At 46.8% G+C, this 24,954-nt stretch overlaps 1 protein-coding gene and 1 long non-coding RNA gene across 4 annotated transcripts in view; both read left to right on the top strand.

Annotated features, from left to right (window-relative positions):
* The first annotated feature begins 20,003 nt into the window (after positions 1 to 20,003).
* LOC132352557 (uncharacterized) overlaps positions 20,004 to 24,954 on the top strand; it is a 257,021-nt gene continuing 252,070 nt past the window's right edge. For all 3 annotated transcript variants that reach the window (XR_009498778.1, XR_009498776.1, XR_009498777.1), the window contains exon 1: positions 20,004 to 21,474. This is a non-coding gene — a long non-coding RNA (uncharacterized LOC132352557). The remainder of the gene's footprint in view (positions 21,475 to 24,954) is intronic.
* On the top strand, positions 22,712 to 24,779 carry LOC132352585 (uncharacterized). The gene is made up of 4 exons (XM_059903155.1): positions 22,712 to 22,812; positions 23,081 to 23,258; positions 23,697 to 23,989; positions 24,338 to 24,779. The coding sequence occupies exons 1-4, from the start codon at positions 22,712 to 22,714 to the stop codon at positions 24,777 to 24,779; spliced, it is 1,014 nt and encodes a 337-aa protein (XP_059759138.1).

Here is a 24,954-nt window from a genome sequence, read left to right on the forward strand (position 1 = left end):
GATTCTTAGGTAAGGATCCCAGCGCAAGTAGTTTCCCTGGGAGGTGATCCCAGGAGACCCAGGAAGGGAGTGAGCCCAGGGAGGAAAGCACGTTCTCAGGCAGGTGCCACTGAGGGCGTCTGGGCCTTATTCCTGCCGGGAGCTTTGGGGCCGGTGCCGGTCCTGTGCCTCTGCGGAACCCCGCCCGGGGCGGGGAAACACATGTTTCCCCACTGACTGGTGCTCCGTCTGTCGCTTGAGAGCCACTCCTGGGAGAGGGGCGCACTCCGCAGCACAGCTGGCCTGCTCGGAGAGAGGGGCGAAGTCCTCGGGAGGGTCACAGGGCTGGGCAGGCGGGGAGTTGGGCCAGCCTGTAGGAAAACGGTAAATGCTGAGGACATGGGAGCAGGACACCCACGTTTCTGCTATAGACCCCTTCTACTCTGCTGGCCAGGCCACTGGACGGTGCTTGGGGTCAGCAGACCCCAACTTCTCCGCTGTCCACCTCCTTTGCACAGTGTCAGAAGTCCGTCTACCACCCACAGGTTCCTACAGAGGCTCCAGCTCTCAGTCTGGGGCCCTCAGCTCTGAGGTTGTAGGCAATGTTTCACGTGGTGCGCTAACCGGAGAGATTAGGGTGGCAGTAGTGGGTTAATATTAGACGTGATTAAGGCAAAGAAGTGTGCCTTTTCTCTGCTCTGAAGAGCTTTAGACTAAAGTAGCTGGCTTATCAGCGTGCTTAATTAGGAGCTGTGGTATCACAGGGTAGACATCCCCCCCTCCCTCCTCCCTCCCTCCCTCCTCCCCCCTCCCCCCTGCTCTTTATTTTCATTCACTCTTTCTCTTTCTAAGAACTCCCACGCAGAAAGCCTTCTCTTCTTTCAATGTACTGTTTTCCTCATCCTGTCTTTTCTGTCCTGAACTTCTGAGCTCAGGGACCGTATTTTGTTGATCTTTGTGGTACTGCTGCTCAGCAGAGTTCCTGGCATGTATGGTGGGTCTTGAGAAAACGTTTGTTGAATGAACGCGTCTTGTTGATGTACTGAGGTGGGGCAGGACAGGGCACCTTCCGGAGCACCCTGGCCCTCGTGCGGCAGTTTCTGCCTGCGTTCTGGAGCCCCTTCCCTCTGCACACAAAGGGAGACACAGGTCTCCAGACTCGAAAGGAAGCTGATGTCCTCTTGGGTTTCAGCGACGTAAAATAGTCTTTCAAAACTAAACCTTTTTCTACTGAGAATTGGCAGAAAACCCTGGTAAGTGGTAAACTGACGAGTTTTCTGTAGTTGCTGTCTAAAGAAATTTTCTCGCTTTGTAATTGTTTAAATTTAGCTGTGGAACTTCTTACTGACTGTGAAATTAAATGCCATTTTCCCCGCCACCATCCAGGCCTACCCCAGAAGTGTCTCTTGTTAGGCTCCTAACTGCTGTTGGTACTGGTACTTTTCTTTTCCTGTTGTCTGTAAACTCATATTTATTATTATCTTTTGAGTCTCTGACAAAGGTAATACATATACATTGTAGAAAACTTAGCAAAAGATATGAGAGTATGAAAATAATTTCATCATTCAGGATGAAACCTCTTAACATACTGGTAGAAAAACTTTTTATGGATATAATGCAGATAATGTTTTGTTTTATAACAAGCTGAGAATATTTGTTCTAGTTTCTATTTAATTAACAGGCAGGGGTATCTGAGAAGGGGTTTTGTTGGGACCATTTCCCATTGAAACCTCTCTGCAGTTTCTTTTCCTGCCTTCGTTTGGGTGAAGAGTTTTACAAATGAAGTGGCACGAGATACAATTTGTTGAAGCAAAATTTTTACAATGCTTAAAAAATTCACTGTGTAGAATAAATATTTTCTTTTCCACATGCCACCTAGCTGCTGAAATTTGGACTAATCCTTCTAGTTTCGGATTGGAAACCGGCACGCGACAGTAGTAAACTCCTCCCTTGAGGGTTTGCTTATTTCGTTTATTTCCCCCAAATTAATTTTACTGTGGTAGGCTAGAATAACTTGTCACTGAACATTTGGGTTTATGTGGTGAGGTCCAGCCAATGAAAGCAGGAGGTGGAATGCAGCTGTACTTGAAGGTTGACATAGAAGGGATTGAAAAGCATCTGTGAGTGGTTGGAAGAAGTCTTTAGAGGACATGGACCATTTATTCAGACAGCAGGCTCGGTCAGCGTGAGGGGACAGTGCTTTCAGCCACCTGAATATCATGGCTTCTGGTAGATTCCATGATTACACAAATACTTGTTACAGGATAAATGCAACTGCCCTAGTTGGGTTACTGCATCCTTGCCAAAAAGTCGATGTACAGGAAGAGTCAATTTGGGTTAGTTTACTCTTACTGACAAACACAGAGGCTACATGAACGGCCAGGGAAGTGGCCAGTGCGGCTGGACTGGAGGTGCTTGTGCATCAGGCAACACCTGGGATTTTAGAACAACAGCCACGCCAGCACCTCCACAGCAGCATTTATCAGAAAATAAAAACAGGGCGGTATGTTTCACATTTCCCATGGGCTTGCTAAAATATAACTAAATATACAGCCGGTTAGAAACTCCTTCTGCAAAGCTCACCACCCCCCTGCCCCCCCCCAAAAACCCCTCTAGATTGACCTTGAATGCTTCCCTGTAAGCAGCTGCTAATACGTGAGCACACGGTGTGTTTAGAGTTTGGTTTCTAAATATTATGCCCACTAAATAAACCAACATTCCTTGGAGAAATGGCTGGATTCAGGGCCAGGAGGAGAAAGAACAAGATGAGTCTGGCTTATCTCACTAAGTCAGAAGGTGAGGAAGTGCTCACACGGTGATAGGACACCACACAGGAGCGCGGACAGGCCAGGGGCTCTTGCTGCAAACGAGGGACAGTCTGAGTGGCAAAACGAAAGATGACAGGAATAGGCTGTAATTCACTGAATTGTACGAGAATCCCCAGGTTCACGGTGCTAATAAGTAGGTAAATGGAGAATAAAAGAAAGCTCTTCCTTAAAGCAGAATGTCATGTAGAAAGAATAGAGTTAGAAAATCACCACTTTGTAACTGTCAGAGTAAAGGTCTATTCAGGGTGGAATCACTAATGGATGCTGAAACTGTTGGTTGACAGTTTCTCGGGAGGAGCCGGATATTTACATTGTCTCAAAGTCTTCCTCACAGACTGCTTACTAATTGCAAAGGTAAGAATGGCAACTTTATAGTGAAGAAACCTGGGAGACCCATATTAACAATCAAGGATTCAAAGCAAAGTTTCTGTCACCAAATCAACAGGGCAAACTATTTAACACACAGGTCCTGTTGTGATGCCTCTTCTACCTAACATTTCTGCCCAAATGCATAACCTACATCTAATTCAAATCGAGGGACAACTGACCTGAAATCTTCAAAAGTGCCAGTGTCACGAAAGACCAGGAAAGTGGAGGAAATGTTCCAGAATGAAGGAGATTCAGGACACAGGACCACTAAGTGCAACGCATGAGTTCTGGATCGGGTAAAACAGATGGAAAAGACATCGTTGGGACAGTTGGTGAAATCTGATACGGACTGTGGAGTAGATAACCCTGTCAAATCAAAGCTCACTTTTCTGAATATTTGTTTATTGTAATACAGGAGAATGTTCTCGTCTTTGGAAAATGCATGATGAAGGATTTTGGGGTGACGAGGCAGGAGATCATCAGCTAACCCTCAAAAGGTTCAGAAAGAATGTAATTATATATGATATTGTACAGTATATGTAAAATATGTAAAACATGTTATATATAGAAAGGGTATGATAAAGCAAAGTGTTAAAGTTGTGAATCTGAATAAAGGGCGTATGGAAGTTCTTTGTACTATTTTTGCAACTCTTATAAGATTATTTCAAGATGAAAAGTTAGAAGGAAAAAAGTTACTAATTTTGCCACAGTTGGGGTGGAGGTGGGCCGGAAAGTCAAATCCACATCTCCGTCCGTTTCTTCTGTTCTCCGTGTTCCGTGGTTTCCTCTAGAGCCAGTCTGCCTCCGTGCCCTGCGGCCGGGCTCCCAGACCCCAGACAGCAGTGACAGCCCCTGCCCGTCCTGTCCCTTCGTCCTATCTGCCTTTAGTTTGGCTGCTTTGGTAGCCCTCCCTCCTGCCAGCCAGCAGGTGAGAAGAGCCCCACCTGCTCCCTCTCCCCCACCACTTGCTGTTCATGTTTCCCGCCCCAGGCTGTGGACCCCTGGAACTGGGCTTAGACAGTCCAGCTCTTAGGTCTTGGTCCTCCTCTTCCGGACCACTGCTTGAGGGGACAGGCCTTTCATTTCCCCCTCAGGAAACGCCGTCATTTCGGTGGGACGGGATTGGTTTCTTCAGGAATCACCAGACAGATCCTACCATGGGCTTCCTCAGAGTATCCCAGCGCTGAGGTGCGTGGCAGGACTTTGAAGCTCCCAAGGCCACCAGAGCTGGCAGCACCTTTGCTTTTGAGCTGTCCTCCTCGTCCCCCTTCAGGTGTGGCCCCTCGTAGACCATCACATGCCTGCCCCTCCTTCATCTGTGGGATGTGAGATCAACTAGGTTAAAGCAACTTCGAAAGATGATCGTGTGATTGGTAATAACTCTTTCACATTAAGGGAATTTGATCATCTTGGCATTAAGACAATTTCTGAAAATACTGTAACTAAGCAAAACCCGGGAAATGCCAAGTTTTGGTTTATGCACCTGATGGTCTGTGGTTCTCATGCTGGGATTTCCTTGTCCTTTTTTTTTTTTTTTTAAACTTGTGCTGGGAAGGGGAATTTGAGCCTTTAAGTCTTGGTTAAATTTAAGCGTAATTATTTTATCTGGTAGCAGGGGTGTGGCTATTACCTCAGTTACTCTTTCCATTAAGGCCGAGTGTCCAGGACTGGACACTGGATGACGGACGGTGCAGGACCCACTGCAGCTTCTGTTCATGACATGGGGTGTTACTACGTTACCAGACACTTAGCTTTCATACTTTGTATCTATGTCAGCTGCTGTAGCCTACTTGCGAAAGATCCTTCATTCCAGCTGTGTTGAAAATGGAGTGCTTTTGTCTACATCAGGCAGGGGAACAGCCTCCGGGGAAAGCTGCTGATGGGTTGGAGCTCTCATTGGCTTCCTGAAACCTCCTGCTGCCCCATTTTATTTAGAATACTAATAACTAAGTAGTTATTTTTCCAAGGAGAAGAGTTCTGCTTCTTTTGTCCTTAACCAAAATAGGGACCAGTTGCTGAAAGTTGTATTGGTATTTGCACATGCCCAGCTTTCGAACTCAATGTTATGGTAAAAAAAAAAAAAAGAAAGAAAAAGTGAGACAAACAGCCTTTTAAAGCAAACACGACCATTGTAAGCCACTTGGCTTTGATAATTTCTTCTTTTTCTGTATAGCCTTGACCTTGGCTGAGACAGCATGATTTACAACATGAGTGAACGTCTAGAGGGCAGAAACTATGTCATACATGTTCTGAGCTTGCCACTTCCTGTTCTAAGATATAAATCATGTAACATTTGTAGTTAATTAGAATGTTTAGGTATATGATTAGTTGCTTTGTATAACTAGTTTTTAGAATATGTTTATAGAATGTATCTTTGCTATATTTTGATTTTAAAATTATCCTTTAAAAATTAATTTATAAACAAAAGTAATACATGTACAAGGTTTAAAAAACAGTGCACATTGGGACCTATAAAAAGAAGCAGTGGTCCTGGGCCCATCCTTCCTCATCCTTTGTCCCTTTACTCAGGCCCGACTTCTTTTATCTCTTCTAGCTGTTTCTTCTGTTAGTTATGGCCAGTCCCTAAATATTGGTTTATACTGTTATTTCTCTAGTCTGATGGGACAGATGAGGAGTTACATATCCTCATCAGCATTTCTCCCAATATCTCGATACAGTCAACCCACATTTTGAGTCCCTTCATTGCTGGATTACTTTGTCACTTTAGGGAGTGTAAGTATAGCTTGATTTCTTGTTGCATTAAGTGCTGGGAGTATGTCAGCTTCTAACTGGGCACTCAGCCCCGGGACAAGTTACATACCTTTTAGGGACAGTGGAAAATGAAAATGCAGCACCCCTTGTTTAAAAAGTATTATGAATATCATGGTGATGACAGAGAGCGTTAGACCAAGCTTGGGGCCCTTCTGGTGGGGTGTCTTTGGGGCTGCAGGGGTGGCACATCCTGACATTGCTTCTCTTTCCCTTCAGCTCTCTTTCTTCCCTTAACTTCTGTCATTTCTTTCTTACTTTTAAAATATCAAGAGTAATAACAATTTTGTCCTGTAACCATATATATCTCATCCATTCATTCTCTATAGGTTAAGTATCCAAGTAGAAAAATAATATATGGTTTATTGTTGTGACTATGCAAATATTATTCATTGCAGAACCAAGTAAACCAAGTATTTTCTTTCTTGTACATCCTTTTGTTTTTCCTGGAGTTTATAATTGCTTTTACTTTTGTCTTGTCCTTTTGCTGTATCACATTCTCAGTTGTAACCACATTTGCCCAGTCTGTCTAATCAGCTGTTCAATCTGTCTTTCCCCAGAGGCCGCTTCCAGTCCTGAACAAAGGGCCTCCCTCCTCTCTCTGGACTTAACTCTCTCCAGGCCTGTTGCCTGGCTGGTGTACTGGGACTTTTCTTTATTTCTTCCCTGGTTTAGTTTCACTGCTTCCTAGATTCTGAGATTTTATCCTTGGTTGATCCTTTGCTCTAGGCCCTCCTCAAATAGCTTTTTGATGTGAGTGCAGGAAGAAATTTCTGAGTCCTTCCAGTTCTGAAGATGTTGATAATTTATCCTCTCAATTTGCAGTTATGAATAGAGCTCTAGGTAGAAAGTAACTTCTCTCAGAGTTTTGAGAGGATCTCTGATTGTCACTGGCATCCACTGTTATTGATGAGAAGGCCACCTGATGCGTTTTGTTTTACACTGTGGTAGTTTTTTGTTTTACACTGGGGTTGATTTTTCTCCCTGAAGACAATTTCCTTGCATTCTTGGTATTCTGAATTTCACAATGTTGCCCCCAGGTGTGGCACAGGTGTGGGTCCTTTCTCACCCATTATTATGCTAGGCATGTGGGAGCATTTTAAACCTGGAGATTGCTATCTTTTAGTCTTTGGAAAATTCTCTTGAATACATTATTTGATAATTTCTTCCCCTTTGTTTTTCTCTTTTTGAAAGTTCTATTAATTGGATCTTGGACCTCTTGGACTAATTCTATATACTTCTTGAATATCATCTCAACTTTGTCTCTCCTTAAGAGACACAGTTCTCATTTTTGGGAGGTTTTCCCAATTTATCCTCCACTCTTTTTATTAATTTATCATGTTTTTCATCCCTAAAAGTTTCGTTTTTCTCTAATTTTTCTACTCATTGCATTGTTTTTGCTTTATAAATATATACCATCTATAATGATTATACAAATTGGAGTATTCAAATTATTCCTGAATACTCCATAGTATTTTTTCCTATTTATCCTGGTATTTTTTTTTTTTTTTTTTTTTCCCATGATGGAGGCTTATATGTTGGTGATTCCTGACTGACCTTTGAATTTTGAGGTGAGGCACTAAAAACCTGATGATGAGCTCTATATACTTAAATAGGGTTTGTGAATTGGTGGGGTTTGATTTAGGGTGATAGGTGGTGACAGTATTTTTTACTGGGACTTCTATATACTAGAATGTATACATAGGTCTTTCTTCTGTAGCGGTTAGATGTTTTAGGGTAAAGTGTTAGATTTTGTTCTTTTTTTTGCCTGGAGGTAGTTTCCTGGTTGGAAACCGAAGTGTGTGGAATTGATGCCTTCTCACAATAACTTTCAATTACTTCCTCGTTTTCTTCCCCAGAGCCCTCCCTGCCCCTCTGCTTTCCTGGCTTGGTTGCCCTACTTCCTAGGCGCTGTCCATCATGGCTCTGATACTTCTAGGTACCGAGTCTCTGGGCTTCCACCTGGAGGACAGCCCTCCTGAGCTCCCTGGAACCGTCCTGCTCCATCAGCTCTTCTCTGTAGCTTCTCACTCCTGTAAATTCGCCGACCTCTCTTCCCCCCTTCTTCTCTGCGTCATTGTTGGTTTATCACCACTTCATTTCTTTGCTGTCATTTAAGTGAGGTCTTGGAGGAGGAGGATGCTGTCTATATGTTCTGAGGAAGATTTGCCTTCATCTTTTCTTAAACCACCCGTGGCTTCTGTGTGCACCGAGGACGGCAGTGCCCAGTGCGTACCAGCTGTGTACATGCAAACACCATCCATTCTTGTCACACCTGTCACTTGCAGAGTCGGAGAAAAACCCGTGTAAATTTTACATGGGAAAACCGTAGTTTTCTAAATACCCACGTGTGTGTCTGTGTATCTGTGTGTCTGTCTGTGGTTACGTAGGTAGCCCCTCCTGCGGGGACATGGTTCAAATGCGCAGAGCCTGTTAACAGAGCTCAGAGAGGATGGGCATGTGGTCGCCTTGGGGATGGATTGGAGGAGCTTTTGTTCTTCTTCTTCTTCTTAATCAGCAGAAGGTTTAAAAATTTTAAATTAAAAAAGTGGCTTTAGGCTGCTCCATATTCTCCAGGTCATCAGGCCTCATATCTTTTTGTTATTTTAAAACATACTTACGAACTGATTGAGATCCACCTTTATTCAATCATGTAAATAGATTGTTTGGTAAAGTTCATATTTTTTCTCTCCAGGGTTTGGGGCAAATACTGCAAAAGTAATGTGTAAAATGAAGGAATTGGTTAAGCTGCCAGCACATGCTTGTAGCACTTGTTATGTTATTACTGTAGCAGTTACACTGGTGATTTACACCCGCTTAACCACAGCTCCTTCTCGGGGGAGATCCTCCTAAGCGTAAGTTTGGACACCAGCCTGGGAGGCGTCTCTCAGCTTTCAGAGACCTTGTTCACACCTCGCAGAGGCTTCTGTCTGTAGCGTTTCAGTACTTTTCAGGGAGAGATCTTTACATCCAAGGAAAGCAAAGTGGCCAGCAGCTCTTCACGGCCTCTCTCCACCTCTTTCCTGATTGCCCGGCAGACAGTGGTGACGTTGGGCAAATACCTCTGAGCGTTTGGTGCACATATTGGGACACTGGTACACTAGCCTCATGGTGGGACCCTGAGGGAGGTGGCTGTGAATTTGGAAATGTGCGAACCACAGTAATGTCCATGGGCCCTTGGTCTGAATACTGCATGTGGAGAACAACAGGCCTATTGAATACTGAGTGGGAGAAAATGGAATTAATCTAGAGGAGTTTAATTTGGCTAATTAAAAGATCTGTTAGGGGTTGTAGCATGGTTTGTTTATTTGTTTTTATTAATTTTTTAAGCAAGCACATAGCACTAGCTAGGTGTCAGGCAGTATGCAGACGTCTCCTTGAATCGTCATCGTTTGATATGATGTGTCCTGATCTACCATCTACAGAGGAGGAAACCAAGGCTCAGAGAGGCTACAGGACGATTCCCCCAGGTCCTCCCGAGGTGGAGTTGAGCCTGTGGGTCTCAGGAGCCCCGTCGCTGCAGGACATCTTGCCTGCCCCACTGTCTCTGTCTGCGACCTTTGATTGACTTGCCCTTTTGCCTGGAGCACCCTCTTTTACTTACTGAAATTCAGTTCCCCCGTTAAGTCCCAGCATCAGCGCCAGCAGCATGACATCTGCCCACGTTGTAGAGCCTCAGTCATGGCTGGTTTCTACCTTTCTCTCTCCGGGAGAACGTCTCAGCTCCCAGCTTGGTGTTCCCTTCCTCCCTTGGGTTCCTGTTCCCTTGCGGGCACCGCTGTCTGGGTGCACGTCCGTGTCCCCCGCCGGCATGCAAGCCGTCTAAGATCATCAGCTGCGTTGACGTCCTTTCTCTCCCATCCCCACGGGCTGACATGGTGTCTGCTGCCTGTCGGACCCTGGGATCTTGAGGAGAATCCAGTGGGCCCACAATGAGGCAGGACTGGCCACCCAAGTGTGCGGTTGGTTTCTGACACTGTAGGATCAGTTAACGTCTAGGTGTAGAGACGTCATTCCTCCCTGTTTGTTTTTTTTTTTTTTAAATCACTCAGTTTTCTGGGGAAGATAGAAGACTCCATAAAAACTACAAGATTGCTCAGAAAAAAAAAAGAATGTTTACTAGGTTCTTAGATATTTGAAGGCAGGAACCATTTGTTGCTCTCCAGGCCCCACTCAGCAGCTACACACTGCTTTGCAGTACAGTTTGGATCATTGAAGGCCTGTTGGGTGGTGAGCCAGGGGTGAAGACGTGCCTGTGTGGCGTGGAGCTGCCCTCCTCACGCTGACCTCCTGACTCTGGGATTCCTAAGGCTTTAACTAGAGTTCTTTCTTTTTCCCCCTCTTTTTATGTTTGCGTGAATTCTCTCCAGTGTTTCATCCTCACTTCCTGCAGCAATTTTCATTCTTCTCCTTTGCTGTAATTGCTGGGTATTAAAAGACTGTGTGACTGTGTTATGAAACAAAATTGTATTGTATTGTATGAATATTCTTATCCTGGGGTTTTCCTTTTCTGTGATGATGTGAGAAATCTCTTTTTTACCTCCTGTGAAGTCTCTGAAGGGATTTTCGCAGCTAATTTGGGATAATAAAGGCATTCTTACTGTAATGCAGCTCTTCTTTTTAGGAATATGTATCTATATTTCAGTCACTTCCGTATAAATTTGCCTGAACTGAATGAAATTCCCTGCAGAAGGGCTTTAAAGCGTTAATGTGTTTGCATGCCTCTTCCCAGCCCTGCCACCACCCACCCATCCTCCCAGCGACCCTACAACTCAGCCTTGACGTGTGTCACACCAGACAGCTCCTTGGGTGCTCTGAGGCTTGTTCACTGTGGTAAAAATGAAAGAGACGGAGGAATTAGAGGTCAAAACACTGTCAAGGAGAATAGAAAACTGTTTGGCTTGAAGGTCGTCTTCTTTTTGACTGAGAGTGTAAAAGGCAGTGGGAACCAGAAGGGTGAGCAGTGCTTTACTTGGGTGATGCTTTGCTTGGCTGTTTGAAATAAATGTCCATTAAATGCACAAAACACGCCTGCCAGCCCCCTGGACACCGGCGGCTTCCTGTTTGTGTCCTTTACGAGAGAGGCACGTGGACTGACTGTGACGGGTCTTTGCCCAGCCCCCCCCCGCCACCCCCCCCCCCCGCACCTGCTTCTGCTGCTTCCCCTGCTCCCACGCACACCCCCGCCCCAGGGACATCCCTGCCATCTTCAGGGCACTTTCCTTTTAAAGAAAATGATTTTTTTCCTTGTGTGATGGTTGGTTCTGTGTCAGCTTGGCTAGTCTGTGGCGCCCAGTTGGTTGATCGGGGCAAAGCATTTGAAAAAGAATAGATACATGTACGTGTATAACTGAATCACTTTGCTGTACGCCTGAAACTAACACAACACTGTTTATCAACTATACTCCAATATAAAATAAAAAGTTAAAAAAAAAATACCTAGTCGAGGTATTTTGCCATGTGACTGACATCTCACGTCAGCTGACTTTAAGTGAAGGCGATGGTCCTGGACAGGGTTGTCCGGCCTCATCAGTCAGTCCAAGGCCTGAAGAGCAAACACTGAGGTTTCCTGGAGAAGAAGGGCTGCAGCCTCCGGACCGGAGCATCTCCTCCTGCCTGAGTATCCAGCTGCCGGGCTGTCCCGCAGATTCCAGGCTTGTCCCATAAGCGCACGACTGCATGAGCCACTTCTTTAAGCTAACTCTCCCCCTCTCTCTCTGAACATTTACGTCATCTGTATCTGTATCTGTGTCTGTATCTGTATCCCTGTTTGTTCTGTTTCTCTGGGGTCCCCTGATAACACCGTATTTCAGATGTCTAGACACACAGCCTCACTAACTTTGATCCCGTAGCAGGAAAGTGTTCCTCGTCAGTGTGGGTTATACTTATCACTGAAGAAGAATCTTTAAAGCTCTGAGTCAGCAGCATATTCACTGCCCCAGCTGGCCACAGAACTTCTCCCCCAGGTTGTCCCCTGCACACCTGGCCACGCTCTGTCACTTTCTCCTCAGCGGTTGTTCTGGGGGCCGCCCGCGTGCATAGCACTCTCTTCCTGTTTACTGTTCACGTTTCCTTGGCCCCGTTACAGAGACCAGAAAACAGGTGACCTTACAATTCGCGGGGTGAGGAAGGGGGATTGGCCATTTCCTTGCTGCTTCTACTTTTTGCCTGAGGGTTGTTTATTGCAATGAATGGATTTGCAGAGTGAAAGTTTGAAAAACACAGAACATGTTCTCCAGGTGTCCTTCCTTTTAAATGAATATGTCCTAAGAAAATGTGAACCTTGCAGAATTGATCAGGGAGAACATACGTTGTAGCTCCCCAGACGGGAAGTCTTGAGGGGGCCTGTCACGAGAGGTGGCCCTCCCTCCTGGTGAAGGCTGACTGGAGGAGGGGCTTCTGCACGGCCACATGGAAAGGGTCAGAAGGGCACCAGAAGACCAGGGCTGGGAGTGGGACGTTGGGGCTCAGAGGTGATGTACGCGGTGGTCAGACGGAGACGCTCAGGTCAGAAGGGGTTTCCTGGGCCAGCCTGGCCACTCTGCTGGAGCTGGTGGGGACAGAGCCTGGGGCTCTTAGACCCCGCTCAGCGCTCCGTCCAGATGGGACACTGAGGCTTATCAAGGCTTCCACTGAACAGCAAAGGAGATTTGGGGTAAATAGCTATGTTTTAAGCATAAAGTTAATGAAAAATCAGATTTTATTTCAAGAAACTTTGTTTTCAGCTTCTCCGGCGCATGCCTGGTCTACAAAGTGAGAGAGGCTTTCCGCCCCGCCCAAGAATTCTAGGCTTTTCTGGCTTATACGTCACTGTCACGTCACCTTTTAGTTACCTTCTTGGCCTTCTTGGCATACTTCTGAGCGCAAAACCGTTCTTTTCTCTCGACTTCTGTTCATTTGCTTACATCTCGCCAGCAATCGTGTGACTGACTGAGTCTCTCTGAATTCCTGTCTGGAGAAGGGGGACTGAGATTCATGACTTACTTCACTTCTCACGGAAGCTCTTCCCATCTCTGTCGAGCTGAGTGAGTGTCGGCTTGGCTCATCCCCTTGAATGAGTGGTAGGAGTTTGGGGGTCAGAAAGCCTTGTCTTTCCCCCAGCCCCATCCTTTCCCGGTGGTGGAACCTTAGACAAACCAATTCTCAGCTTCTCAGTTTTCTTATCTGTAAAACAGGACAAATGTCTGTTGTGAAGATTCAGTAGGAAGACAGGTATGAAATAGGAGATGGTTAATTATTGGAGACTGTTATTATTCTTTATCGCAGGCCACTGATTTGTTTTCCAGGCAAGAAAACCACATCCACATTACATCTGTTCTAAAGAATTTTTACCTCTTCTTCCTTTTACCTTTCTTCTCCCTTTGATTTCATAAGAACAAGTGCAGATAGAAAGCCAGAACTGCTTTAGTGTTGTTATATTATTGAGTCTGAGGAGAAAATCTTTTGGAACTTTAAATAAAATTAAATTTAAGGGTCTTTACCATTTGTGAGTGTCACCATGGAGACAAAAATGTGTGGTCACCATGGCGACCTTTATCAACATTCTCGTCTGAAATTCTTACATATAAAATTAGGCATGGCTGCCGCTATGAAAAGACAGAGTATAAATAAGTGAACTCTCGTGATGACAGTGCCTGCCCGATTTGGTGTCACGGCGCAGTTCTAAAAATGTCATTAATGGTAAGTTGACACCCTGTGGATTCTCACAGAGCCGACTTTTGGCTGTGCCCTTCTGCCTCTGAGCTGGCAGAACGTTCTTAGATGGGGTTGTTCCTTGTTTCCTCTTTAGTCTCCTGCCTCATTTGAGGCAGCCTTTCTGCGTCTTTGCTTTTTATGTCTGCCTCCGGTGCTTCCTGTGGCTTCCTTGAAGGATACTCCATGAGTTCCGTTGTGTTTGTAAAAGAAATAGATCACATGATTTTATAACAACTCTCATATACAGTTGATAGTAGTACTTTTGTTTTAGATCATTGCTTTCGAAAAGAGGTGAGCGTTCTTCTATAACATGCTGAGATGCATCTCATAACCTGCCACACGTTACGTGTCTAAAATGAATCTGTATTTAGAAGTAAATGATTCCCAAATGTGTGACAGGCCATTAGTTTATCCAAACGGCATAAAAATACCCACAGTGTGTACTAAAGTGGAGGCACCCAAGTTCATCAACTGTTAGATTCCCTGGTGCAGGACGGTCTCCCAGGGGTGGGGATGGCCTCCTTCAGACTCAGGGAGAGTTGGTTGTGTTGATGGAGACCGTCCAGGGCAGGACAGTGAGTGACAACCAGCGGTAAGGAGACAGGGAGGGCGAGGGACGTGCAGGCTGAGCCCTGTTGGGCAGCTCTGGGGCGCATACTCACTTGTTTTCAGATCTTCCCTGCTTTCAGAATACTACCCCAAGTTTGAATGAGATAGGAACCTCAGAACACTCTTAAATACAAACATTTTGTAATCAGGTTTAAAATTTCAAAACAGAATGGGCAAGTCTTCAGGTACATCTTTTCAAACATTTTCTGGCAGTTGTCAAAAGATGCTGTGTTTGAATGGAAAAATGAACTCTAGATTATTGGTTTTGTGAGCAAAATGACTGCCCAAACCCAGGATCCCCCAGAGGGATGATTGTAAGCTCTTTGTGGTGCACCCCGGAGGGAACGGCAGGCTTCCCCTCGTGGTACACTGATCAGACTCCGGGATTCTTCTGGTGGTGACATCTCTTTGCTGAACTGAATGCCTTCTGCAAATCCGAGGACATCTTGAGCCAAACCTGGTCCTTAGGGTCTGGGGATTGTTTCCCTGGGCAAAATGTTGACCTCTATTTCTAAGAAAAAAGTCTTTGAAAAACTCTTTGGACGTTGAAATAGCTCTACAAAATAACATTTTGGGGCTTTAAAGTATAAACTAACCAGAAACACATGAGTTCAGTTTCCCACAGATCACAGAGGGTTTTGCCTAAGAGAAAAATGCATGTCAAAACACATCTCGGGTGAACAGTTTAAGGTGGTAATCTGGTTGCACAAGTAGGTCAAGGATTGGGGAAGGTGACATGCAAATTTGCACCCAGGTGGAGCGTGGAGGGCATATCAGCATCAGCTCACAGCTGCCGGGAGACAGGACGCCAGCAACGTTGTGATGGGTGAGAGGGTGGCCCTCGGCTTCTCTGTCCTTCTGTTGGCGGTTGAGCTATCTGGTGTGAGCCTTGATTTGGAGTACTTATAGAGGAAATAAGACCGAATTACTGAATGTTCCAACGATAGATTTATCACGGCAGCGGATTTCTGCTGCTCTGCACTTACCCTGCTCGTTAACCTGTTGCTCGCCATGGTCACCTGCACCGGTGGGTTGATAAGAGGCACTGACAACCAGCACATGTGAGCAGAGCTTCTGAACTGCATCAGGATCCTGGAAAACACGGCCAGGGCTTAGAAATATCCTGTACTTGATATTCTTGGTGTTGTAATTTGTCTTATTTGTGAAGCAAGTTTTTTCTAAGGAAGGTCCTTGATGAAATGATCACAGCATGTGAATTAATAGAATCCAAATGAATTTATAAATGTATAAAGTGAGTATAAAAACATTCATTTGACTTGCATTTAGGTTGTGAGGTTTGTTGGGAATTTCTTGGAATCTTCTTGACTCCTGGGTGAGGGCTCTTCTGAGAAGCTGGAGGGGAAGGGAGGGATGGGTATTAAGTATCTTCTTTGTGTCATGCATTGTGCTTTTAAATGTGTCCTCTTTTAAATGCTCACAGACGTCCTTTAAGAAGGCTGATTATCTTTATTATCTAAGTGGGTGAGGAAGCTGAGGCTGGAGACATTAAGGTCATTTGACCACAAGCAACAGTGATGATCACTGCTCCATTCTGCATTGAGCAGTGTCGTCCAGGACTGGAAAATGCTCTGCTGGATCAATTTGTAGTTTATCATGTTTGCAAGATTCACTGTCTCTCTTGTCCAAGGCTGACAGCTGGGACGGGAATTGAAGAGGCATAAATTAGAAGGCCAAAGACCAATCCTCGTTCCTAGTTAAAAAAAATTTAGAGAAACCCACAGACTTAAAAAATATTCCTTCATCATGTGAGCCCTGGTGTTGGTAAAAACGCTCGGAGTCTCAGGAAGCCTGGCTTGTGATCCACATAGCACCGGGGGCAGCCTGCACGAGTCAAGTCCCCAGTCTGCCTGTAACAGAATAAGTAACGTCATAACAAATAATTACAGAATAAGTAATGATGAAACAAGTAACGTCATAACAAATAATTACAGAATAAGTAATGATGAAACAAGTAACACCATAACAAATCATTACAGAATAAGTAACGATGAAACAAGTAACGTCATAACAAATAATTACAGAATAAGTAACGATGAAACAAGTAACGTCATAACAAATCATTACAGAATAAGTAATGATGAAACAAGTAACGTCATAACAAATCATTACAGAATAAGTAATGATGAAACAAGTAACGTCATAACAAATAATTATAGACTAAGTAACGATGAAATGAATACAATGATAAAGGTAACTAAACTTTATGTACATGTTGACCCTTAGGGAGAGGCACTTATCAGGATGATCTATTACTATGTACTCAGTCACTGTTAGGGCACAGATGGTATCCTGAGTCGACAAAGCTTTTTCCCCGCCCAGTCCTCCAAGGAGGCTGGTCCAGTTGTCCTTCTGGTGCCCTGGTGGTGAGTGTGGTACTGTGTCCTTGGAGTCTGGCAGCAGTGACGGTGCAGCCTGTGCTCAGCGATGGAAATTTCTCCAAGTGCTGTTTTTAAGAGTCACCGTGAATTCATGCATTTGGTATGTGGCTGTTAGGGCAACAAGGAGCGTCTTTCCCTCACGTGATGGAAGCTGGAGCATTCGCTGGTTAATATTAACGACCTTCTCTAACCGAAGTGGGATGTGGTGGGTGGGGTCTGGGAACTCGTGGAAATCACAGGCCCTGTGCATGTTGAAAATCACAGAGAACTGGTCCTCTCGCTCATGGTCGTGGCCACAGAGAAGGGAGAGGTGGAGGTTCTGGCCCTCGACAGCTGCTTTCAGGCTCTGTGACCACACGTGCTGCACCATATGCTGAAAAGGATGCTTCAGGATGATCTTCTCTTTTTCACCTTGAAATATTTGAGTTTCAGTATTTTTTTTAGGGGCCCAGGTTAGGTTCTTAAGGCTCAATTTGTCATTTTTTTTTTCAGAGTAAACAATGCTGTTGAATTGTATGAGAAAACAAGATGCTTAGAAGGAACTCTTTTCACTACTCAACTGATTTTTCAAAGCCAAAATTCAGCCTTGGGCTTCTGTACCGGTTCCAGTAAGCAGTGGCAGGAGGCAGCAGAGCACGGTGGTTTCTGGACAGTGCCCTCGTCTGTGGTTCCTTTGGCCGTGCTGCTCTCTGGGACCAGCTTTTCGACCTAGTATTTTAAGGACTGAGGGCCCTGAAGGGGAGCACTGTTGTGGGGAGGACTTCCCCTTACTTTGCCGTCTGTTTTTCCAAGATACGTTTCGGTATTTAAGGAGTCTAGTCATAATGCATAAATGTCATAGCTCTTGTACATTTAATTTATTCTCCTGAAGATGGGGCTTTATATTCCCTCCCCCCTCCGCCTGAAGCGAGGTCTTAACCCTCTCAGATCTCAGAGTTCAGGAGACCTTTCCACGCCTCTTGTCTGAATCAACCGCTCTGCCTACTTCCATGGTCAGTTCTGGCTGCTCGTTTGCACAGGGGAGTGAGGGTGACCTCCTGCCCGGAGCGTGTAAATCACGTCTTTCAGCAGTGGTTAGGTGAACATCTGGGGTGTGCTGGGCAGGTGCGTGGCACAGGTGGCCCTGGGGCTAGAGGGCTGGACAAAGCAGAGGGGTAGCCTACGGGGGTGCAGACATTGAACGTGCGATGGAAACCTTGATGACTGTTCGGACACGGAGGGCCGGGGGCTCCAGGACGTGGCCAGGACTGGCCGGGGGAGGGCTTGCCGAGGAAGAGGTGAGTGTCTGAGGCTAAAGCAGCTGCCGGGTGAGGGGGGTGGTGGAGGCTCAGGGGCTGGAGAGGCAGGATGTGGCTGGGAGGCGCTGGGTGCGTCCTGGGGGCAATGCACTCACGGGTGCCCTCCTGCTGAGGGTCAGCCCCCAAGAGCAGCAGTGCCCACTCCATACTTGCGGACAAGTGAGCTTCAGTCGGGGGCTTAATCAGTAGCTTATGGAACAGTTAGCTTCCAATCCAGGCACCAGAAAATTTGATCTGAAGTCTGTGTAATGATTATAATCCTGACGGTGGCAGCATTTTGAATCAGCTAATTCCTGGTTTTGAGGACAGTTGAGTGTATAGACTCAAATGTCTCAAGGTTTGAAAAGAGAATCTCAAAAGCCATTTGGCCCTCTCTCCACCCGATGTTAATATTATCATTTAGCACCTCCGGGGAGGTGGCACTCGTGGGACACGGTAAATGAGGGCAAACCTAGGGTCAGATACAAAGTCATGGGAAATTTCTGACTCTGGGGTTATGGGTTTGGGACAGAATGCCACAGGCATGGAGTTCTTTCTAAGCATATCCCGTCAGAGGGCACCTCTCTGGTGCGGTCACACGCGCACGTGCGTAAGGTGTGTCTGCCAGGCTTCTTCACTGGAAGTGTGACTGTCTTCCCCTTTCTGCACTCTGTTCTTTGGAATCAGGTCACTAAGTCCAGCCCACATTCAAGAAGAGGGGAGTTAAGGTCCAGCCTTTTCTCTCCAGGGCCTTTCATATCCCAAGCCTTCCCCCCAACTCCAATATCTTATAAATCGTTAGGAGAGAAAGCTACTCCCTCATGGGCTGGATGAGTCATTCTATCTATCTATCTGTCTGTCTATCATCTATATCTATTGTCTATCATCTATCTATCTATTATCTGTCATTTGTCTATCTGTTATCTATCATCTATTATTGATCTATATCTATCATTTATTTATTATTATTGATCTCTATCATTTATTGGTCTATCATTATTATCTATCTATGAAACAAGAATAACAGAGCAGTTTGGGACAGCTAATAAGAGTCTAGGAACATTATCTTCTGAAAAGAAAATCACTGAGGCCGAGCAGTCCAAGAGTCCTTCACGTTAATCAGGAAGAGTGCTTAAAGATTTCTCTTTCAATTTAATCCTTTTGTGGACCCCAGCAGGAAATAGGCAAAGACTCATATGAGGACATATTTCCCCACAGTCACTCACATGTTGTTTAGATTCACATTCGGCTCGGCACATTGGGTTTTTAATATATATATAGGACAAGTTGTATTAATCAAATAAGAATTTCTTATTAGAAAGAATTTCTTTTCTCAATTGAATTTGGTTATAAAATATTTAAATAAAGCAAACAGAGAAGTACAGGCAAAAACATAACATTTTGCCCTATCTTTTTAAAAGGAAATAAAAATAGAGGTACAGTTGAATGCCCACCACAGTACTGGCCCAGCCTCTGGCTATAATTTCTCACCCTTCCTCCAGAGGAAATCATTATCCTGAAGCAGGCATGTACTATTTACATCTGCGTTTTAGTACCTTCCCTGCAAAGCAAATCCTCTTTTCATCTCTGCTATGTAAGTATGTATAAAATTAAAATAATATATGGTATTTTGGGGGTATTTAAAAATCATGCAAACAGTATCCTACTGTACAGCTTATATTTAGCACTATTTTGCCTCTCATAATTATACATCTGAGACCTAGTCCTGTAGGTATGTGTAGAACTAGTTAATTCATTTTCTGTTTATGTTTATTTGTTTATTTTTTGTTATTTTGGGTAAACTTTATTTTTTTTTAAACTTTTTATTTTATGTTGGAGTATAGTTGAGTCACAATATTGTGTTAGTTTCTGGTGTACAACAAATTGATTCAGTTATATGTATACATGTATCTATTCTTTTTCAAATTCTTTTCCCAATTAGATTGTTACAGAATATTGAGCAGAGTTCCCTGTGCTATACAGTAGGTCCTTGTTATAGTTATCCATTTTAAATATAGCGAGTTAATTCATTTTAAATGTTCTCCATCTTGCTATTGTATGAATAAGTTAGAATTTATTTATCCATTCCCAATTGATTTTCCACTGTATCAAGGTATATTTAAGTTGTTTCCAATATTTTCCCTATTAAAATGCTGCAAAAACCCATTCCTGTCCACATCTCCTCGTGCAGCATGCCTGGAACTTCTCCGGGGTGCGTCCCCAGCGCGGAGCTGGTGGTGGTCTGACTTCACGAGGTGTTGCCGGGCCGCTGCTCCGTGTGGCCGTGCCGGTGGATGCTCCTGTCCTCTGACACTCAGGGGCGGGGGTCTCCCTGCCCCATGCTCCAGCCCTCACGGGGTGTTTCCAGACTTCAGATGTTTGCTCATGTGGAATTACGTTTTGCTTCATTTTTCATTTTCCTGATTACTAGTGATGTGATATATATATTTTCCCGACAATTTAGATTCCCTCTTCTGGGCGTTGTCTGTTGATATCTTTGCCTATTTTTATTTTCCCTCTTGACTTTTTCTTATTTGCTCGTGGGAGATATTTATATATAATGCATACTAAGCCTTTCTTGGCAATCTGTATCGTAAGTATCTTCACTCAGTGTGATTTTCCAATAGAGGACAAACCAAGCAGTTTGTGGAAAAAAGATTTTTTGCCTCATCAGGAGACTTGGGCGTTTGTTCTGGTTTGGCTACCAACTTGCTATTTGGCCTTGGGCGGGTCATGTAATTTTCCTGGACCTTGGCTTCCTTACCTCTAAAGTGGTATAATTTGATCCCAGAACCTCAGATCTCTTCTAGATACACAGTCATATCAGAGTTAAACAAAATTAAATGGAGGGAAAGCTCTTTCCAAATTAAGGGGAAAGTCTGCATGCTGGAATATTTGAAAACAGATTAAATTTTTGCTGGTTTAAGAACATAGATAACTGGGATTATGTGGATAAAGTTGGCTAACAGGGACTTCCCTGGTGGTGCAGTGGTTAAGAATCCACCTGCCAATGCAGGGGACATGGGTTCGAGCCCTGGCCCGGGAAGATCCCACATGCTGAGGAGCAACTAAGCCCGTGTGCCGCAACTACTGAGCGTGTGCTCTAGAGCCTGTGATCCACAACTACAGAGCCCGCGTGCCACAACTACTGAGCCTACGCTCTAGATCCTTCGTGCCACAGCTACTGAAGCCTGCGTGCCTAGAGCCTTTGCTCCATAACAAGAGAAGCCACCGCAATGAGAAGCCTGCGCACCGCAATGAAGAGCAGCTACCGCTCGCCGCAACTAGAGAAAGCCCGTGCGCATCAACGAAGACCCAATGCAGCCAAAAAAAAAAAAAAAAAAAAGTTGGCTAACATTTGGATAACACTTCAGTTTTCAAGAGTACTTCCGCATACTTGATTTATTTCTCATAAACTTGACTTGCAGGATCTTGTTTTTGTCGTCAAATATGCCATCACGCTTCAGGTGCCGGGCCAGGCAGCGTGTCTGTCCGCTCTGCCACGGGACTCCCAGTGCCTTGAATCGGGCTGCGCGTGGAAGACTCGGGGTGAGTGGTTTGTCGAATGCCTGAGAGACGGGTGATCAGCTCACTGGTGTTAATAAACAACCCAGCACTTACCTGTCAAGGCAGTTCTGAAGAACGTTCTGCATTTCCCCTCTTAGGTGTCCTAGCGTTCTCCCCAGTCTCGTTTACTCTCCTAGTAAAAGGATAACGTTGGTTTTCTTAAAATGTTTCTTAAAATGTACCTGTAGAGTCTGAATTAATGAATTTTTATTATGACTCAGAGTGAGAATTGTTTTAATTTGTTGATGCTTTTATATTTTGTAAAGGGCATGACAGTGGTCATAATGATTAACAAAATCACTTATTACTTTTCTTCCCTTTGGCCCAAAAAAGCAGCTAGAGACACACACTCTCTTTAATAAGCATATCCATCTCATACCATGGCTGTGACAATGAGCTTCATTTTAGGAAAATGAGTGTGAGTTTATTTTGTCTCCTCACGGCTGCTCTGGTGCTTGACCTGGAACAGAAGCCACCTGTCACCGCCATCAGCGCTCCGGTTCGTGCGGCTCGCCCGTGAGGCTGTTTGGCTCCTCCAGGACCAGGGCTTGTTGGGCGTGCTCGGTGTTCCGTGTCCCTGTAGTGGAGCCTGGGATCGTCTGTCTGCTGACGCGTCCTGCTGTTCCTCACGAGGTGCTGAGCGCAGGGGCGGACAGGGCCTCCCGCATTCCTGCTGGATCCCCTGACGCCTCTGCCTCGTCCTCGGGAAGTCGGGCGCCCGGGCAGCCCTGGCGCGGGTGTCTGTGACCACAAGACGCACCTCCGTCGCTGCCTGAGAGAACTCAGTTTTCCCCAGGAAGGAGGGAAAGGTGCTTCTCCTTCCCCATTTCTAGATTCTCTCTCCTTTGGGTTTTTTCCCACGAGAGAACACTCTGCTGGTCATATTGAGGAAATGTTTCCCGGGCATCGGGAGAGGGGCCCTGGACTGGGTTAGCGGGTCAGGGACGCCCCGGGGAGAGATGCCGAAACAGAGCAGAAACTGGAGGAACCGTCGGATGCTGAACCGAGCTGCCCGAGGAGGAGCCAGAGGTGGGGATTCGCCTGGAGGCCAAGTCAGGCCAAGTCAGTACAGTGACTGGGAGGCAGAATCAGGACCAGGAGAGAGGAGGGAGGTGGCCCAGGGGTGGCCTCTGTTGAGCCTCCTGGGCCCCTGGGCTCTCGGAGGGCTCGTGCGACGTCCACCCCGGCTGTCGGGGTCCCGGGTCACGGCTCCTCGGTGATGGCCACCTCCGCCTGCACGTGGCCAAGAGCCGTCTTCACCGGCGGGTCGCCCGGCTCCCGGCGGGGAGGGCTGGTAGAGACGGCAGTCAGCCTGTGGAGGTGGGCTGAAATGCATTTAAGAAGTCACGGTCCAGTGTGCACGTTTCAGAAGGCCCTCGTACAGGAAACGTTTCCCTGTCAATGTGATAATTGCTGGGGGAATATTTGGCATTGCCTAGAAATACCAGGAGCTCTAGCTTTACAGGGCAAGCGTAAGGCTTGTAACAAGGTTAACTGAATGCGGGGAGGGCCTTGGGGCTTCACATAGATCACTGGCTTCGTGTATCTGAGTGACCTTTCCCTTGTTTTATGTTCATGCTCCGGACAGAGACGGGCTGGCTGAGACCGGGGAACTAGGGGGCACAGCGAGCGCTCTTCCCTCTGGCGTTGTGAGTGGTCAGCGGGCTTCTTCCGCTGCAGGGGGCCAAGGACTAGGGAGAAGCCCTTCCAAGTGTCCTTACACGGGCTGGCCGGGCCTGGGCTCCGGGGGGCTCCGACTGCAGGAGGTAGGTTTGGGGCAGCCGGTCCTGTCCAAGGTGGGCAGGGCCCACGGCACCCCTCCAGCCCGGTTCCCTCCTCTCTGCCCTGCCCCTGCCTGTGTCCTCCGTGGCTCCCTGGCCCCCCGACCCCTCCGTGCTGGGCTCCCAGCCACCTCGGCTCTAGCTCCACTGCGCCCTGTAACAAGCCTCCAGAGGCCCCGGGGCCGAGCAGCTGAGGTGGGAGCCACGGCTGCTGGGGGGGGGGCGGCCCCTCCCGCAGTCTGGCGCCTCGCTCCTTCCCCTGCTGCTCTGCTCACGTCTCATCCGCCGCCGAGTCCCGTGCGTAAGCTCTTCCCGTGCCGCCGTCGCCCTGCCTTCTCTGCTCCCCCGGGCCCGCAGCGCCCTCCCTGTGGCCTGTCTGTCCTCTACGTGGCTTAGCTTTGACCATGGGCTTGCTCTCCTCAGAAGGGCTTCCTTGGCCCCTGCTGCCCCGTGACTGAGTCCCCGAGTCCTCAGGGCCCCGCGTCCAGGCTTGGGCCCGTGCCACTTCCAGCCCCAGCCCCGGGCCCCACCCTGTCCCAGGCCCCGAAGGTCTTCGCTTCTGTGCGGGCTGCTGCCTCCCGGGATGGCCCTTGCTCCTCGGCTCGTTCCGCTGTGAGGTCCTGTTCACCCTGCTGGTTTACAGAAAGGAAGGTTCCTTCGTGGAACTTGTTTGCCGCCCTGAAACTCTGGAAGGGACGCCTCCTCTCCTCCTTTCTGTAAGGCTCCTCCACCCACACGCGTCCCTACCCCCTGCCCTGTTCGGTCACCTGCGGGGACACAGGGGAATGCAGCGTGGGGCGCCTGCTCTCAAGGAGCTCACCCAATGGCTGTATCAGAACTTGGCTTCTTCAAGTCCATTTTTAGAACCTTTTGTCTCAATGGAATGAGAAAAAGTAAAAATAGCCCAAGCAGGCGTTTCAGAGGTGTCTTAAATTATTCTCCACTAGTTTTTCTTCGTATGGTGTGAATATCTTTAGCTTCTGTAGAGGGACAAAGAAAAGAAAAGAAAATTCCTGGCGGCCGTGAGTTCTATTTATACCCAGTGGTACATTATATTTCCATAGAAATAGCTCGGGAGGCTGGAAGCCTGTTTTCGTGGAAACGCAGCTCTTCTTGCGGCTGTTGACTGCCTTTCTGTGCATCAGCAGAGGTGGGTGGGAGAGACGCTTCCCCTCCCCCCAGGCATCCCCTGAAGCCGCCACATCTTGCCCGCCCCCCATGCTGGCTTCTTGGAGAAATGACCCACGTGACCAGGCTCAGGCCTGTGACAGTCAACAGCACACACGTGGTGACAGGGCCTCGAGAGGTGAACACCTGTGTCGCTGTGCTGTGTTCTGCCACCACATGGGGCCTGTCCCCCTCCACTCCAGCACCGCCTGCCTTTGGCCTCGAGAGCCTGGCGGGAGTTCGAAGGTCGCCTCTCTGTTTTCTCATGGAACCGTTTCCCCCTGTTTGTTCCGTGATGGTGCTTTGGGCAACAAAATACAAAATATCAACTCAGAGTGAATGGACTCCTTTCTGATGGAAACGTAGGGAGAGTTTCTGTTGGACGGACGAGGAGGGGGCAGAGGGTGGGCCTGCGGTTTTGCAGCCTGAACAGGGACAGGACTGGCTTCCGTTCCGTAGGAGCAGGGGGGCAGCGGAGCCTGGCCAGCCACGTCCCGGGAGCAGGGCAGGGCTC

This window comes from Balaenoptera ricei, chromosome 18 (genome assembly GCF_028023285.1).
Source record: "Balaenoptera ricei isolate mBalRic1 chromosome 18, mBalRic1.hap2, whole genome shotgun sequence".
NCBI classification, from domain to species: Eukaryota; Metazoa; Chordata; class Mammalia; order Artiodactyla; family Balaenopteridae; genus Balaenoptera; species Balaenoptera ricei.